This window comes from Antedon bifida, chromosome 5 (genome assembly GCF_963402885.1).
Source record: "Antedon bifida chromosome 5, ecAntBifi1.1, whole genome shotgun sequence".
NCBI lineage: Eukaryota > Metazoa > Echinodermata > Crinoidea > Comatulida > Antedonidae > Antedon > Antedon bifida.
The window spans coordinates 13,970,778-13,988,255 of NC_136230.1; the positions used below are offsets into that span (position 1 = coordinate 13,970,778).

Consider the following 17,478-nt stretch of genomic DNA (forward strand, 5'->3'; position numbering starts at 1 on the left):
CACATAGTTTTATAAGATGTTTTTTAAGATCCATTTCTAGTTGCTAAACCGTGTACTAGCAAAACATAAAAGAAGTGGTTAACGATGGACATTAAAAATTGGTTGTAAAATATATTTAATAACAGGAATGTAAACATGGTGTATAGAGTGTTAAAGTTGGACCACTAATTAAACACAAATGCATGCTATCAAAATAAACGTTTATATTTAGATCTAAAAAGCTTTCATAAGCATGGAAGTTACCGTATTAATATTTATTATCATTTAAATACTTGTGGTACAGAAAAACGGCCACAACTACGACGACAATTTTTCTATTTATTGTGCGCAATACTTGTATGGACACCACATTTACTGTTGTACGTTCGATTTATGAACTATTATAATATTTTTTAATTGAAATATTATACATTTGTAACATAAATTCCTAATATAAATCATTCTAAATTTGAATATACGAAACTGATTTATTTTTACAGAAACATAGGAAGTGCTCGTTAAGATAAATATCTGGTACTTGTATAGCAACATTTGTAGTAGCTAACAAAACTAAAGTATAACTGTAAAATGCATAATGTGCAAACATTTTACATTCAACTTAACCATACACTCACGTATAGTTAAGTATCTTACTTATCAAACTCACCTGACTTTGCTGAAATATATGTTTCCTCAATCAACAGTTAACTGTTTTTGTACAGAACACCAGACACTATACATTATCATTTGTATAAGAGATAACAAGTACATTCTAAAAAGTTGCTGCAACAAGCGTGATTTGTTATTTATTGTTTGCTTTGATCTTATCATAAGGTGATAGGAGCTACACCGATGTGAATTGCCATTTTAGGTGAGCAAAGTAAACCATTATACCGAATTTGTTAACGAGGTCGAAGTACAATTCATAAATGTATAGACATTACATTCCTCAACCACTAATTAAAATAATTAATATAATTATAATTCATCGTGCTTATAAACTAAGTCTCATTTGAGGCTTGGTTAGTGGAGTTAAAAGAGTTACAACCCTGGCACTAGTTCAGGATTGCACCCTGCCACAAAGCTACAACTCCATTTCTATCTAAAGTTGATGCGTAATTGTAATATTTATTCTATTTTTTGACATTATGTAATACATTTTCAATTCACATAATTATTTAGGCCAACAGTATGTGTAATGATATTAGCTCAGCCGTTCCAATTTTCCTGCCGGGCTGTATACTGTTAATAGAGTGACGGATATAGATTGGTAAGACGAACTAGAAAATCCATTTTGTTATCTACCAACGATAACATGTTTCAGTTGTTGTACACAGAAGATCAAACACTTTGATATCATTATTTGTAATATGATAAAAGATGACAGTTTGTATGGATAATAAAAAGTGGCGTGATTTACTGTTTGCTTTGATCCATGTCATAAAGCTAATTGGAGCTAAAGACTGATATCAATGTTCTATTTTGGTAAACCAAATTTCAAGTACCGGACCCCAAGTAACCCCTAACTTAATGCGATATTTGGACTTCAAGTAGAAATAAGTCCAAGCATATATATTTAAGGGATTATTTAAATGACGCCAGCCGGCATTGATCGCCGCTTTACCCTTCGCTTTACTTGTGAACCAGATTGTGTCATATTTAAGCATTCCTTTAGTTAGTTTCACATTGCCACCTTTTATCTGGGGAGTCTGTGAGGTGGTCGTTTTCATGTATTTGTGATTCCATTCGTAACCTATCCAGTGCTATAGGCCTATATGATTATAGCAATTAATGTAGGTATCCTTAGGAAGCAAGGTTTGACTGTGACTGCTTTACCAAAATAATGATGCTCCTGTGATATATAGCTATATAATAAGTTAATCAATGATGTTGCGTAGCACTGTGTAAATTATATATAAATCATACTGTAAATTATAGAAACAGTGCTCATATTCGGAACATGATCTCATAATCGCGTCGAGCATAGCTCATTGGCGAAAGTTCCGTATTTTTTAGTTGTATGAAAAAATGTCTCTGGCGGGATTCGAACCTGCAACCTCTCGCTTACAGGGCGAGTATCATACCACTAGACCACAGAGCCATGTATGGTATTATCACAGATTTTCACCCACCAGATACATTCTCTCATACAACAAACGCCCTCACAATCAGTGGAGGCTTAACAAGTCAGAATAAATTCCAACTTTAATTCGCAACGGTTTTTTAAATAATATTGTGTATATGTAAATCAATGATGTTGCGTAGCACTGTGTAAATTATATATAAATCATACTGTAAATTATAGAAACAGTTTCTATAATTTACAGTATGATTTATATATAATTTACACAGTGCTACGCAACATCATTGATTTACATATACACAATATTATTTAAAAAACCGTTGCGAATTAAAGTTGGAATTTATTCTGACTTGTTAAGCCTCCACTGATTGTGAGGGCGTTTGTTGTATGAGAGAATGTATCTGGTGGGTGAAAATCTGTGATAATACCATACATGGCTCTGTGGTCTAGTGGTATGATACTCGCCCTGTAAGCGAGAGGTTGCAGGTTCGAATCCCGCCAGAGACATTTTTTCATACAACTAAAAAATACGGAACTTTCGCCAATGAGCTATGCTCGACGCGATTATGAGATCATGTTCCGAATATGAGCACTGTTTCTATAATTTACAGTATGATTTATATATAATTTACACAGTGCTACGCAACATCATTGATTTACATATACACAATATTATTTAAAAAACCGTTGCGAATTAAAGTTGGAATTTATTCTGACTTGTTAAGCCTCCACTGATTGTGAGGGCGTTTGTTGTATGAGAGAATGTATCTGGTGGGTGAAAATCTGTGATAATACCATACATGGCTCTGTGGTCTAGTGGTATGATACTCGCCCTGTAAGCGAGAGGTTGCAGGTTCGAATCCCGCCAGAGACATTTTTTCATACAACTAAAAAATACGGAACTTTCGCCAATGAGCTATGCTCGACGCGATTATGAGATCATGTTCCGAATATGAGCACTGTTTCTATAATTTACAGTATGATTTATATATAATTTACACAGTGCTACGCAACATCATTGATTTACATATACACAATATTATTTAAAAAACCGTTGCGAATTAAAGTTGGAATTTATTCTGACTTGTTAAGCCTCCACTGATTGTGAGGGCGTTTGTTGTATGAGAGAATGTATCTGGTGGGTGAAAATCTGTGATAATACCATACATGGCTCTGTGGTCTAGTGGTATGATACTCGCCCTGTAAGCGAGAGGTTGCAGGTTCGAATCCCGCCAGAGACATTTTTTCATACAACTAAAAAATACGGAACTTTCGCCAATGAGCTATGCTCGACGCGATTATGAGATCATGTTCCGAATATGAGCACTGTTTCTATAATTTACAGTATGATTTATATATAATAAGTTATACGTTTTGTTTTTACCAGGTTCTCTATTTCAATAATTGATGACAACACTTCCTTCCTTTAATTCTAAAAAGTACCAAGAACTGTCTATCGGTGACACATTTGTTAATGCAATGGGTTGTGAGTGAAGCACATTTGAAAAACGTGAAATATTCTGATTTTAGCAGGTGACATAGACAATTTGTACCTTAATGGTTCTGATGTCTTTTAGTTTGGCTAAAGTATTATGTTTTACATTGATAATACCACTAATACAGTATATTATTATTATTGAAGACCAAAATGAAGGTTTTGGTCATACTTTGGTTTACAATTCACAGTAAAGATAGACGATATTTTAACTACAAAATGCGTACGTGCATTTGAACAAAATAGCTAACAATATCAAAGTACATGTGTTTATCGCACCGTGAGTCAACAGTCTTCTTATTTGTTAAACGCGTTATCAGGTTAAGTTCAGTTGAGGTATAGTACTGTATTATTATTATATAACAGTAGTCCATTTTACGTATGTGAACTTATTAGATAATTGTGAATCAATAACATTCGAAAAAAATATGAACAACAGGTATGCATAATAAACAGACTTGGATCATTTATTCACAAGTCAACGTTTCGATTTTGTTTGGAATGTTAGCTAAGTTTTTTAAAATATACAACGCAACATGTGCCAAAAAGATTTATCTTTTTACTAAAATTATTTCAAAACACGGTCTCGTGACTAGCTTACAATACGTGTGTAAGATATTTTTGGGAGGAAGTGAATTTTAAATGATTGAACTATTGGGACGTTTCTGATATTATTTGGCATACGAATACATTTCCGTGAATGTAATCAGTGGGTAATCGAATAGAATGAGGTATTTTAAAACCGCGAGACTGAGGTGGTACAGACTTAACCTCCTACTGCAAAATGAATAGTGAATCCAGAGAATCCTTAAAATCTTATTCTATTTGATTTAATGTAGGTACATGTGGCCAAATGCGCAGTAAGACATTTTTATCTATCAATACATGCCGCACTACAAGTAGATAGCAATATAATCGTATTTATTCGTGTCGTATAATTAATATGTAGGCATACAAAAATAAGTATCTCGGTGTTCAACAAATGCTGGATTAGTATACCTTTCCAATTGGAACACGTGACAACACCAACCACGAACGAAAGTAAATTTAAAATGAAGAATTAACCCTTTATAGACACATTTTAAAATACTCATAAAACATATCATATTACATTACATGTTATCTGACCATGTAAAGCGTTTTGATCTCTAAAAAGATACGTTCAATAATGAGTTGTGTTGTTTTAAGAAAAGATGAGAAAAAAGTTATTTTCTTACATTTTCTTTGTAGGCTATATCACAACATTATCAAATGCATGCTGTTATAGTAGGTATGAGATAATAACGTATATTTACATGTATCTTGTTGATTCTGAGAGCATTTGAGCTTTTGAAACATTCCATCCTGTACGTTGGCACTTGACTGTTAAGCCGACACATACGCACCCCGTTGGACATTCAAAGCCTATAGAAAAAGTCACAAAATGCTAAAATCCGTTATGTGTAATGTACATGTTGAAATGCGACAGTAGGCTAATCAAAGGTATGTTAAAACGTATTTCAACATTAAACAAAGAAAATAATTAGCACAATTAATAATAATTATGATAAACAAAGAAAACAATGTTTGTAACGCGAAGAATTTAATTAATTTAAAAATACATACTGCAGTACAATTCATCATCGGCATGTGGACACTCGGCAACACCATTACACTTCTGAGATGGTGAAATGCATACTTTAGAACTATGACACCTGAACATACTGGGGCATTCAAAGGATTCTACAACACAAAATGAACATACTACTACTTTTTAATAATAGACTGTTGGGAAAAATGTAATTTCACTCTTTTGTGGAGAAACATAAATGGAATTAAAATACAAACATACAACATAATCAATTACAAAACGTAACTCGTTTTAGAATAATTCCATTCTGTTGCTGTTTGCGGTCATTGCTAGCGTGATGTCACTTACCACAATTAGTTTCATCCTCTCCGTTTGGGCAATCCCAAATCGTGTTACATTGCAAATGCTTAGCTATGCAATATGATCCAGGACATTTGACAGTTTCACGTGGACATTGGATTTGTGCTGAAGTAAAACATATCATTTAATTGCTTAATCATGCTATTTCAATTAAGTTTGTTTGTTTGGCGTTCTCAATTGTATTGTGATTTACTTTGGCTTTTATTTAATCGTTTTGCATTCCATAGGCCTACTCGTAAATTATTGATCATTTCTTTTAGTGTTTAGGCTTGTAAACAATACACAAATTAGGCCTACAACAATTGTTCCAGATGTGTTGCATCCCTACATCCCATTGGTAGTAATTGTGAGTCAATATCATGCACACACATCAAATCCTTTGAAACACATTCTCCGTTTTTACAGCGAATCTGATCATCCTCGCACTGGTTCTGGTTCCAGTATACTAAATTTGATTGAATTAAGATAATTATTATTAAAACAATTTTAATACATTTATTCACAGTATCACAGTAAATAGATAATACAATTAAAAAGAAAATAAACAATTTTTAAATAAATCGTAAAAATATAAACTGTTCTTGTTTTATTCTTTCTTTTATGTGATCTTGCAATGTCAGTTAATATCGCCGTACATTGTCTAGCAACGATTAACAATCGCAAGTGGAACTTCCTTTAACCTATGTTTATAACTTACAGCAATCCTTCTCATCTTCAGTGATACTTCCAGGGCAATCCTTAGTACCATCACACCTTAACCGAAGAGGAATACAAGTTCCATCGTAACACTGAAACCCAAATTCACATCTAGCTATAAAAATGATAGTTGGCAAAAAACCAAAAATGATCAAAATAATGTACTGTATATACAGTCAAGAACTATTATTCTACTGTATATCAGAATACACATAATGACCCGTATTGCTATTGTGAACACAAGTTGTAAACTTACTGCAGAAATGTTCATCAGTTCCATCTGTGCATTGTGTAACAAAGTCACAGCGCATGTCTTGATGTATACACTCCCCATTGTTACATTCAAATTCATCAGCGCTACAATTTTTAAATACTGAAAATAATGAAGCTTAGAAATTCAACAACTTACTTGTACGAATTATACGATATTTTTTTAGTTATTGATTGATTTACATTATTCAAAATTCTCATAAAAAGAATACAAGGAAACGAAAACAATACAAGACAACATCAACAACAGAGAACATCAGGATAACCCTATATTCTATCAAGTTTGTTTCCAAAGGGAGTCCAAAAAACGTTCAAAATTATACCATTATTTTTTGAAAAAGTAATCTTTTAGTAGACCAGCTTAGGCTGTATAGCTTAACGGACTACATGGCATGTATTAGCTCCACGCCTTGCTCAGAGACCAGCTTAGGCTGTATAGCTTAACGGACTACATGGCATGTATTAGCTCCACGCCTTGCTCAGAGACCAGCTTAGGCTGTATAGCTTAACGGACTACATGGCTTGTATTAGCTCCCCGCCGTGCTCAGAGACCAGCTTAGGCTGTATATCTTAACGGACTACATGGCATGTATTAGCTGCCCGCCTTGCTCAGAGACCAGCTTAGGCTGTATAGCTTAACGTACTACATAGCATGTATTAGCTGCCGGCCTTGCTCAGAGACCAGCTTAGGCTGTATAGCTTAACGGACTACATGGCATGTATTAGCTGCCCGCCTTGCTCACAGACCAGCTTAGGCTGTATAGCTTAACGGACTACATGGCATGTATTAGCTCCACGCCTTGCTCACAGACCAGCTTAGGCTGTATAGCTTAACGGACTACATGGCATGTATTAGCTGCCCGCCTTGCTCACAGACCAGCTTAGGCTGTATAGCTTAACGGACTACATGGCATGTATTAGCTCCACGCCTTGCTCACAGACCAGCTTAGGCTGTATAGCTTAACGGACTACATGGCATGTATTAGCTCCACGCCTTGCTCACAGACCAGCTTAGGCTGTATAGCTTAACCATGGAGAAATAAGTTAGGAAGGAGTAACATCGATGTAATGCATGGATTTTAATCCAATTAAGCACATTACATGGTCAAATGACTCCTATTAAATTGCACTGCGACCGCCCGCCGCGTTATCTCGGTTCGATCTCCTTACACACAAGGCTCCTCGCCGCTAAGTAGCAACCCCTATACCCTGTCTAACTAACAGTGGAGTACATAAATACGAACAAAAAACACATTGCATATGCGCAGTTAATTGTCAACAAGGATTCACATGCGTGTTTTATGTATTCGGATTCCGAATTTTTTTGCGAACGTACCAGTCATTAAATCATTAAAATCAACCAAAAATAACTACTTGTTTCTTCAATTGTAAGTATTCCATTATTTTGAATATAACAACGAAACAAACACGTATTTTAATAGTTTCCCTTTGTACTGGAGTTTTAAGTTTTAGTTATATGAATAAAGGAAAGCTGTAGCTTTCATTTGATGCCTTGCATGACAGTTTCCGATGGTGTCCGGCTGACATACAACGAATTGAAAAGCATCGAATCTGTCCGACCTAGTCCAAGAGCATTAGGGTTTGACCCGGACATTTCTGGTAACAAGCTAATTTTTTCAGGAAAGGTCCAGAACTATGATTGGAACATCATACTAAAAGTCCTGAAAAATCCTCCTTGTGCTCTCCGAGAAATCCAAGATGGCGTCCAAAATGGCAGCCATTTTAATTAGTCTATAACTTTGTAACCGCTTGTCATAGAGTATTGATTTTGGTGTTAAATAGTTCACAATATATACATTCCTATTTGCTATAACAGAAAAGTTTGTCAAAAAATGGCCGCTACTACAGTTTCTGGCAGTTTGACCTTTGACCTGGTCTTATCATATCTCGGTAATGGCTTGTCATAGAGAATTGAGATTAGGCCCAAATTGTTCAGAACATGCATATTTTTATTTGGTGTAATGAAATATTTTATCCCAAAATGACCGGAAGTGAGGTTATTGACCTCTTATTGACCTATTCATATATCTTTTACCGTATCTCAAGAAATATTTGTCGTAGAGCGTTACTTTTGGAGTCAAATTGTTTGGAACATATACATTTCTATTTAGTCTAGTACAACAGTTTGCCCTAAAATGCTCGGAAGTAAGTTAATTTATTGAAAATTAAAAAAATCAAAGAAAAGTATATGAATACTGTAGATAAAATCAAAATCAATGTTTTAACTCTGCATTAAAACATGTTTTGGGCATAGCACATCATCAGGTAAAGTGAATTGTTACAAAAAGAAAATATTAAGTCAATAACTTACAAAGAATAACTGTTGTCAGTGGCTAATCAAAGTTGGTTTAATTAAACAAAAAAATGGGTTATTCTGCAACAAGTGTTACATTTTATTGGGTATGAACTATACTAGACAAGAAAAAAACCAAAATAATCATTTATTAAACTTTGATAGAACAAAGAATATCGGTAACTCTTGTTACAAAAAATGGACATGACCAAAAAAAAAGGACACGTTAATTGAAATTCTTATACTAGTTATGGTTGAAAAGTTATTGCTACAAAATGTCACCCTAATATGTAGATGTCATGAATACATTTTAAATGCTTTATTCGTATGTAACTCGCGTTTATTATTAGTGCTTTTGTTGAAATCACGTCGTTATTTTCTTCATATTTTCAGAAATATTATAGAAATTACGATAATTATTTTTGTTCATAGAAGTATAACTTTTATGTAATTTAGGGAATGTATAGACTTTATGATACTGTGAGAATGAAATTTTCAGGTCATACATTTCGCATGGAAATGCCCAATTGGCAAACACTATGTACTTGGCAAACACTATGTACATGGCATATATTATACTCCGGATTGTCAAAAACAAATGTTAAAGACCATTTTATTTGTAAAAATAATGCCGGTTAGAGAACATTCATCACATTTTTAACTGTTTAAAGATGAAAACAAATGAACGTCATAACTGTTTTGGGCAAACATGCAACAACACCCATACAGTAGACTTGCCCCAAGTCTGTATTTATTGTCTTTTTTTTTTATTTATTTATTTTCATTTCGACCGCGATTTTTGTCTGAAAATACAAACTCAAGTAATACACGTATGAAACGCCATATGTGCAAAAATATTTATATTTTTACAAAACTCCATCTGGAGCCCAGACTACCCATACAGATGATGATGATAATGATGTGAAAGAAGCAACAAACACCAAGATGTTGAAGATGCAACAAACACCAAGATGTTGAAGATGCAACATCAGATGATGAATGACTGTAACAGAATGCTGCTGATCAATGTGTTGAAGTGATTTAAAGACCCTTATTTCGCATATTTTCAATATATAATAAATCCTATATAGGGCATATGGCGATAATTTGTTCATCTTTAAACAGTTAAAAATGTAACTGGGGGACTAGCTCAAATGGTAGAGCGCTCACTTAGCATGTGAGAGGTACCGAGATCATTGCCCGGGTCTTCCAATCTATTTTTCATGGATTTCTGCAAGGACCAAATAAAATCAGAATCTGAAAAAAAATGTCTATGCATGCCGGGTAAAGAGCGTTGACGCGAAATACCTAGAGTACATTCTCTTCTTATCATAAATAAACCATACGGTATAACGAACATTTAAAACAAGGAATGTTTGAAAATGCATTATTTTCACAAAGTCAAAAGTCGCGTGCGCAAATTTGATTTATTGTTTACTGACCGACCGACCTACCTACCGACCAAAATTGCTGAAAATGTTTAAAAATGTTGATAAATTTTTAAAAACATTTATATTTGCCTCCAAGTATTAATATCCACTGTCAAAATAACGAAAAAAATATGAATATCAGTTAGCGTTTACCGACCGACCGAAGTTGCTGAAAATGTTAAAAAAATGTTGAACAATTTTTAAAAACATTTATATTTGCCTCTAAGTATTAATATCTATGTCAAAATAACGAAAAAATATGAATATGATTTAGTGTTTACCGACCGACCGACCAACCAACCAACCGAAATTGCTGAAAATGTTTAAAAATGTTTAAAAACATTTATATTTGCCTCCAAGTATTAATATCCAGTGTCAAAATAACGATAAAAATATGAATATGAGTTAGTGTTTACCAACCAACCGACCAACCGAAATTGCTGAAAATGTTAACAATTTTGTAAAAAAATTTATATTTGCCTCCAAGTATTAATATCCAGTGTAAAAATAATGAAAAAAATATGAATATTGAGTTAGTGTTTACCGACCGACATAGTGAGCTATAGAGTCGCGTTTGCACGCGACTAAAAATTGCCTAAAGGGTCCTTGACATTTGTCTTTTGTTACTTAGCCAACTTTGATTAGCCACTTTTGACTTTATATTTTCTTTTTGTAACAATTCACTTTACCTGATGATGTGCTATGCCCAAAATATGTTTTAATAAGGCAGAGTTAAAACTTTGATTTTGATTTTATCTACAGTATTCATATACTTTTCTTTGATTTTTTTAATTTTCAATAAATTAACTTACTTCCGAGCATTTTAGGGCAAACTGGTGTACTAGACTAAATAGAAATGTATATGTTCCAAACAATTTGACTCCAAAAGTAACGCTCTACGACAAATATTTCTTGAGATACGGTAAAAGATATATGAATAGGTCAATAAGAGGTCAATAACCTCACTTCCGGTCATTTTGGGATAAAATATTTCATTACACCAAATAAAAATATGCATGTTCTGAACAATTTGGGCCTAATCTCAATTCTCTATGACAAGCCATTACCGAGATATGATAAGACCAGGTCAAAGGTCAAACTGCCAGAAACTGTAGTAGCGGCCATTTTTTGACAAACTTTTCTGTTAGAGCAAATAGGAATGTATATATTGTGAACTATTTAACACCAAAATCAATACTCTATGACAAGCGGTTACAAAGTTATAGACTAATTAAAATGGCAGCCATTTTGGACGCCATCTTGGATTTCTCGGAGAGCACAAGGAGGATTTTTCAGGACTTTTAGTATGATGTTCCAATCATAGTTCTGGACCTTTCCTGAAAAAATTAGCTTGTTACCAGAAATGTCCGGGTCCTCCTATACTTATGAACTAATGCTCTTGGACTAACCGCCGAACCGAATAGCCGGAGTTAGTTCCACCGGTCGTAGTTATTTTGGTCCACCGGTCGTTGTATTACTTAGGCCTAGCTAGGTCTAGGGCAGTTATTGTTTCGATGTTTAATTTAGGCTAGGTCTTAGATTTAAATTTTAAACCAATAAATAATAACTAACATTAGCCATAAAATAATTACTTTCGTAGGCCTACTACTACTACTAGCTAGGCTAGGACTAAAGTACTCGACTCCTAGCTAGGGTCTAGTCCTACTAGCTAGGCTAGACCTAGGCCTACCTATTGTTCTATGTACTATTATCATAGAGGTAATGTTAATCTACCACCTAGGGTTATGCCAAAAATACCAATACTACTATCTAGGGCCGGCCTAATTAGACTATGTTCAATAACATTAACAATAAAAAAAAGCAGGTATTTATTTTTAGTTAGCTAGCCTAGATAGTACTACTACTAGGACAACAACTCTAGGTCATCATTCGCCATTTAAATTAAATTGCTCTTGTTTTCAGAGAACGATGACAGGACACAGTGTTTGTTTGAAACCTACTTGTCGACTTTGTGGAATTTCCAGGGCGATTCCTTCAGATCGTTCACCTTATACAAAGGACGCGTTCAAGTCTGTAATCAAGTCATGTTTTTGCTTAGATATTGATAATGATGATCCAGAAATCCACCCACCATTTATTTGTTATTCCTGTGTGCAAAAACTGAAAAGGTGGAAGAAAGGCCACAGCAAGGACCGCAGTAAAGTGTGCAATATTGTAATTGCAAAATTCAATGATTCTCAATGTGCGTCTTGTATGACTGATGGGGAGATTCCTACCAATCTTCACGATTACAGAAAGGAAGCAGAAAAATGTAGCCTTGTCTCTTTGTTTCCACATGAAGATGAATTACTAATAATTAGACTTTCACCAACTGGTGATGCTGTCATCAAGTTAACAGTCAACAGTGATTCGACATGGGGAGTTGTCATTGCTGGTGTTGTATTGCAAGCACAGCCTATTCTAGGAGAAGTCTTTAACAAAAAATTACCATTACATCAGTTCACCAAGCTGTGTGATATATTGAGGAGTGCTAAAATCTGTGCAGGCAATGAAGATTATTTAGATTTGATAGAGAGACGAAAAGGACCAGAAGGGCAGATTCCTATAAGGATAACACCAAAAGATGTCTATTTATGCAACACCATTAGACATAATGACTGTGAATTGCTAATTGCTGAGGATCTGAAGCGGTGCGCAGTTTGCCGAATTTATCGTGGGGATTTATCATCAATGCGAAGTGCTTCCTGCAAGGAAAAGTCTTCACTGACGGTAGCCAACAAGTATTTATCAAATTCTCAACTGCAGAACAAAGCAGCAACATTACAATGTAATTACAGACGGTTGAAAAGAAAGAGTGGTTCCCTTGAGAATAAAGTTTCCAAGATGTACATGCTAGAAAGCAAATTAATTTCTGAAAATGCAGCTCACTTAATGGAAGACACAATGGAAATGGGAAAACCTGAAATTGAGAGTTTATTATGTAAATATCCGTCAGCAAAGCTTTTGTGGGAGCAGCAACTGGCATCTATGGGCAAGGGAAAGCAGATGCGTTGGCACCCGGCAATTTTACGTTGGTGCATTGCTATCCAAAGCAAGTCTCCGTCAGCTTATAATTTAATTCGCGAAAGTGGATTCATGACGCTGCCTCATCCAAACACACTCCAACCCTACAGCCACTTTGCTGGTGTGACAACTGGTTTTTGCCATGAGATGTTAAGTAGAGTTGTAACAGACCTCAAATTATATGAAGAAGGTAATGAATTGCAAAAACATGTTGTGCTATTATTTGATGAAATGAAGATAAAATCAGGATTGGTTTTTTCACAAAGCTCTGGCAAAGTTGTTGGATCAACAGATGTAGGCAGCTTAGCCAATGAGATGCATTCATTTGAGCGGCGATGTCGAGGTGAAGAAGAAATCCCAGTTGCCTCACATGTTCTGGTGTTGATGATCCGGGGTTTGTTTTCTAACCTGCATGTTCCAATTGCCTACTATCCAACAACTGGAGCTTCTAGTTGTGATCTGTTCATGGCAATGTGGGAAGCTGTTGAGATGATCGAAGTAGCTGGGTTTGTAGTTCATGCGATGGTTTCTGATGGTGCCACTCCGAACAGGAAGTTTTACAGACTGCATTCACCATCATCTACCACTTCATCCATTGTCTTCAAGACATCGCATCAGGGAGACCCAGATCGCAGTGTTTTTTTCTACAGTGATGTGCCGCATCTAATAAAGACGCTTCGAAACAATGTAGAGAACTCTGGCTACAATAACAAGACACGGAATCTTCATGTAAGTACTGTATGATCATACACCACATTGAAAATACCAATTTCATTATAGCATGTTGAAAATGATATTTACTTATTTCTAAATCTAAAAATGTTCTTCATTTAAAGTATAACAAACAAGACATCAAGTGGAGTCATTTTCTTGACACCTATGAATGGGATGTGAAATTGCAGAACACATGTCCAGGGCTGAGGATGCTCCACAAGTTGACGCATGAACACCTCCACCTTACTCCATCATTGAGAATGCGGGTATACTTGGCTGCACAGGTAATTACTTGCAAGTTTTGTGTTCAGCCCTTGTTCTTTTGCAAACAATTCTGTAATTTAATTTTTCATGAATGTTTTTTATTTTCTTCATATTTTCAGGTGTTAAGCAATTCGACAGCAAATGCAATGGAGATTATGGATCGACATGACATGACATCCACTATCAAATTTGTTAGAATGGTAGACCAATTTTTTGATTGCCTTAATGTCTCTAGTTTTTTCCAAGGCAAACGATCCAGAAAACCAGCTATGGAGCCATACAGGACAAAAGATGACTGGCGTTTTAAGGTACATTTTTTTTAAATAGAAAATTTAAAAAAAATTGAACATGGGACATGATTGGGCTTATTATTGTTTTTGTTCAATTTCAATTAGCATTTGGATATACATTGAGAAATATCTATAATTTTTGTATTAATCGAAGGAATAATTGCCACTATTTTTTGTTCTGATGTTTTTAAGTGGTTGCAAGATGACTTCCTGGGTTTCTTTAAAGAATGGCAAGACGAGGTGAATGCGCTTGAAGATGTAGAGAAGAGTGTAAAAAAGAGGATGTTATTAAGCACCGCAACACTTGATGGACTTGAGATAACAAGCAAGTACATTTCGTTTTTTTTTTACAGCTGACTTTGTTTAATAATTAATCAAAAGTTCTGACATCACAAGAGTGACAAAGTATATTAAAAATGAATTAATAATAAGTATATTAATTTTTATTCTTTGCCATCAACAGTTAATTCGTTTGTAGAGTTGACTAAAAAACTACTGGACCTGCCAGGGGTAGAGTGTGTTCTAAGTGCGAAGTATAATCAAGATCCGTTGGAACAGTACTTCAGTAAACAGAGAGGATGTGGTGGAAGTAACACAAACCCAACATCAATGCAGTTTGGCCACAATATGCATGCACTGTATGTAGCTGCGAACTGTTCCAAGGCATCCAGGAGAGGCAACTGCCGCAGCCAAATTGTTGACCAAACTATTGATGACTCACCTCTTCAAAGGAAGAAGACACCAAATGCATAAATGATATTTATGATCAGCAAACTTTTTCAAACCAAACGGTTCTTTTCAGAACCAACCAAAATACAATTGAGATTTAATTTAGCTATTGTCGTTATTTATTTCATCACACACACAAAATAGTATATATTACAACAATTCTTTTCTGAGAGATTTTTCACCCTTTTTTGAAACTTTGCCGCTTTCCTTCTTTAAATTCAAGTATACCTTGAGGAATGCATTAGCTCTGATTTTCAACCAGTATCTAACTACAATTTGTAATAATTGAGCAGAAGCATTGTCACCTAGTGTATCTCTGGTTATTCTGCACCAGAAAGTTTGAACATTCTCCTTATTGATAATACGGTCATACAAATCAGCCAGATAGTTACTATTTAACATCGTATTAAGTTTATTTGTAGCTAAATGCTGCCTTGTTTCTATTTCAACGCTTCTAAAAAACAGATATACATCATCATCAACAACAAACAAACCTGATCTATTTTGTTTGTCGATCCATTCTTTGGAATAGTCGTAGAAGGAATGGGTTACGTTGGTACTACACACTTGCCACTTAGTGAGCACATCACAGTAGGCTCTGGCAGTACTACTTTTACCCTTTCGAAATCTTTTCACAAGCGCATAAGGCACATAACCGGCAACGTACCGAATTATCTTTTCTGTGTGAACATCCAACTGTGGGATGTCAGTTACCGTTTCCTCATGTGGCAAATCTATTTTATGCTTATCATTTAGAATTAACCTTAACATTGTACGTTGCAAAAATAGGTTCAGTGTTTTTACATGCTGCCCATCAGAGTTGACATTTAGCTCCTTTAACAGGGTGACCCACCTTCCCAAACTTGTACACATGTGTTGGTGAAATGCCCGGCACATCATCTCATCAGCTTCTGGTTTCATTTTCTTTGTGTTTCCTGATGTTATTACCTTCCAAAGTAATTTTGTACTGTCTTCCCAAAATGTTTTTATAATGACTGTATTTGAGTGCTTCTGCAGATCATTTGCCAATTTTTTCACTTGACGAGCTATTGGATACAAGTCATTGCTGTATACTGGATCGTTCGCTAACATGGTAAAAGCAGCATCAACGTATTCATTAACCCTGCTGACAGCTTCATCTTCACTAAACTTATTGGAGGGTCGGTTGATGCCTGAAAATACAGAAAAGAAAGATTATTGAGCATACAACAGTTTTAATAAATGATGAGAATGCATTTAATATAGTAAAGATGAAATGTTCAAAATAAAATGTTATCATTCGTTCAAAATCCTTACTCTTTTTCCTTGATTGGTTTTTGGCTGGGTTTGTTGACACTTCCTTCTTCTGATGGGTTGCGGTAATAGTAGTTGGATGTAGGCCTACACTAACATCCATACCTAAATAGCATAATAAAATTGAAAATTAACTCATGTTGTCCTATAAGAATGAAAAATAATAATTTATCTAAAAAATACAGACTAATACTAATACTAATGGTTTGAGGTCTTGACAAGGTCATAGATGAGTTGGTTGCATCAGATGATAATCGTGCCTTCATAATTAATATAATAATATGAATGATGCATTATTGATGATTGTGCAATAAAATTAATGATATATTAGGCCTAGGCCTCCTATAGGGGGGAATCCATGGATGGATAGATTATAGGGCCTAGCCTAGCTAGACCTATCAATAAATCGGGCGGCTAATTTTTGGCGTACAGAAAGAAAAACTACAAAAATACTACCTAGCCTAGAGAGGACGAACGAATTCAGAATTATCGTTGTTACAATCAACCCGGTCGTGTAGACAGCCTAGAGTGGGCCGGGGCAGACGAGGCCTCTTTAAAAGAGAAGAGGTTCAGGTAACTAGGCCTAGCTACTAAACTTAAATGCAATGCCTAGTTTTAACCTAGCATACCATTTTCCAGGTCTTCATGTTCGCTGGCAAACTTCAATTCCTCGAGAATTCCGGGTTCCAATTCGTCCTCCAATTCATAAAAATCCATAATGATAAATAAAACGCGTAAACAAAATGTATCGAGTGTGGTATAATTATTCTTCTGCTGTGTGTATGGTCGCCGCGTGTGTAGATCAGCATCAACAACGAGTCTCGCTTGATGACGCGTCACATGAAAGCAATGGATATGCGCATGCTCAAATCTAACAAGCGACAGATCAACGGCAATTAAATGTTACGTAACAGTCAGATAATCCAATTAGCGGCGGGGTGGCCTATTCGTTTGATGTATTCTCGAT

General features: G+C 35.1%; 2 protein-coding genes and 4 non-coding genes across 6 annotated transcripts; 4 read left to right on the plus strand and 2 right to left on the minus strand.

Annotated features, from left to right (window-relative positions):
* Window positions 1-2,008: 2,008 nt before the first annotated feature.
* Window positions 2,009-2,080, minus strand: Trnat-ugu (transfer RNA threonine (anticodon UGU)). Its single transcript has one exon. It is a non-coding gene; the product is annotated as a tRNA-Thr (tRNA).
* A 417-nt stretch (window positions 2,081-2,497) lies between these two features.
* Window positions 2,498-2,569, plus strand: Trnat-ugu (transfer RNA threonine (anticodon UGU)). Its single transcript has one exon. It is a non-coding gene; the product is annotated as a tRNA-Thr (tRNA).
* Window positions 2,570-2,864: 295 nt separating this feature from the next.
* On the plus strand, window positions 2,865-2,936 carry Trnat-ugu (transfer RNA threonine (anticodon UGU)). Its single transcript has one exon. It is a non-coding gene; the product is annotated as a tRNA-Thr (tRNA).
* A 295-nt stretch (window positions 2,937-3,231) lies between these two features.
* Window positions 3,232-3,303, plus strand: Trnat-ugu (transfer RNA threonine (anticodon UGU)). Its single transcript has one exon. It is a non-coding gene; the product is annotated as a tRNA-Thr (tRNA).
* An 8,630-nt stretch (window positions 3,304-11,933) lies between these two features.
* On the plus strand, window positions 11,934-16,073 carry LOC144842536 (uncharacterized). The gene is made up of 5 exons (XM_078698986.1): window positions 11,934-13,950; window positions 14,058-14,219; window positions 14,319-14,507; window positions 14,682-14,814; window positions 14,953-16,073. The coding sequence occupies exons 1-5, from the start codon at window positions 12,127-12,129 to the stop codon at window positions 15,240-15,242; spliced, it is 2,598 nt and encodes an 865-aa protein (XP_078555112.1). The 5' UTR covers window positions 11,934-12,126; the 3' UTR covers window positions 15,243-16,073.
* Window positions 15,315-17,478, minus strand: LOC144842537 (uncharacterized). The gene is made up of 3 exons (XM_078698987.1): window positions 17,141-17,478; window positions 16,515-16,616; window positions 15,315-16,390 (listed from the first exon to the last, which is right to left on the minus strand). The coding sequence occupies exons 1-3, from the start codon at window positions 17,226-17,228 to the stop codon at window positions 15,369-15,371; spliced, it is 1,212 nt and encodes a 403-aa protein (XP_078555113.1). The 5' UTR covers window positions 17,229-17,478; the 3' UTR covers window positions 15,315-15,368.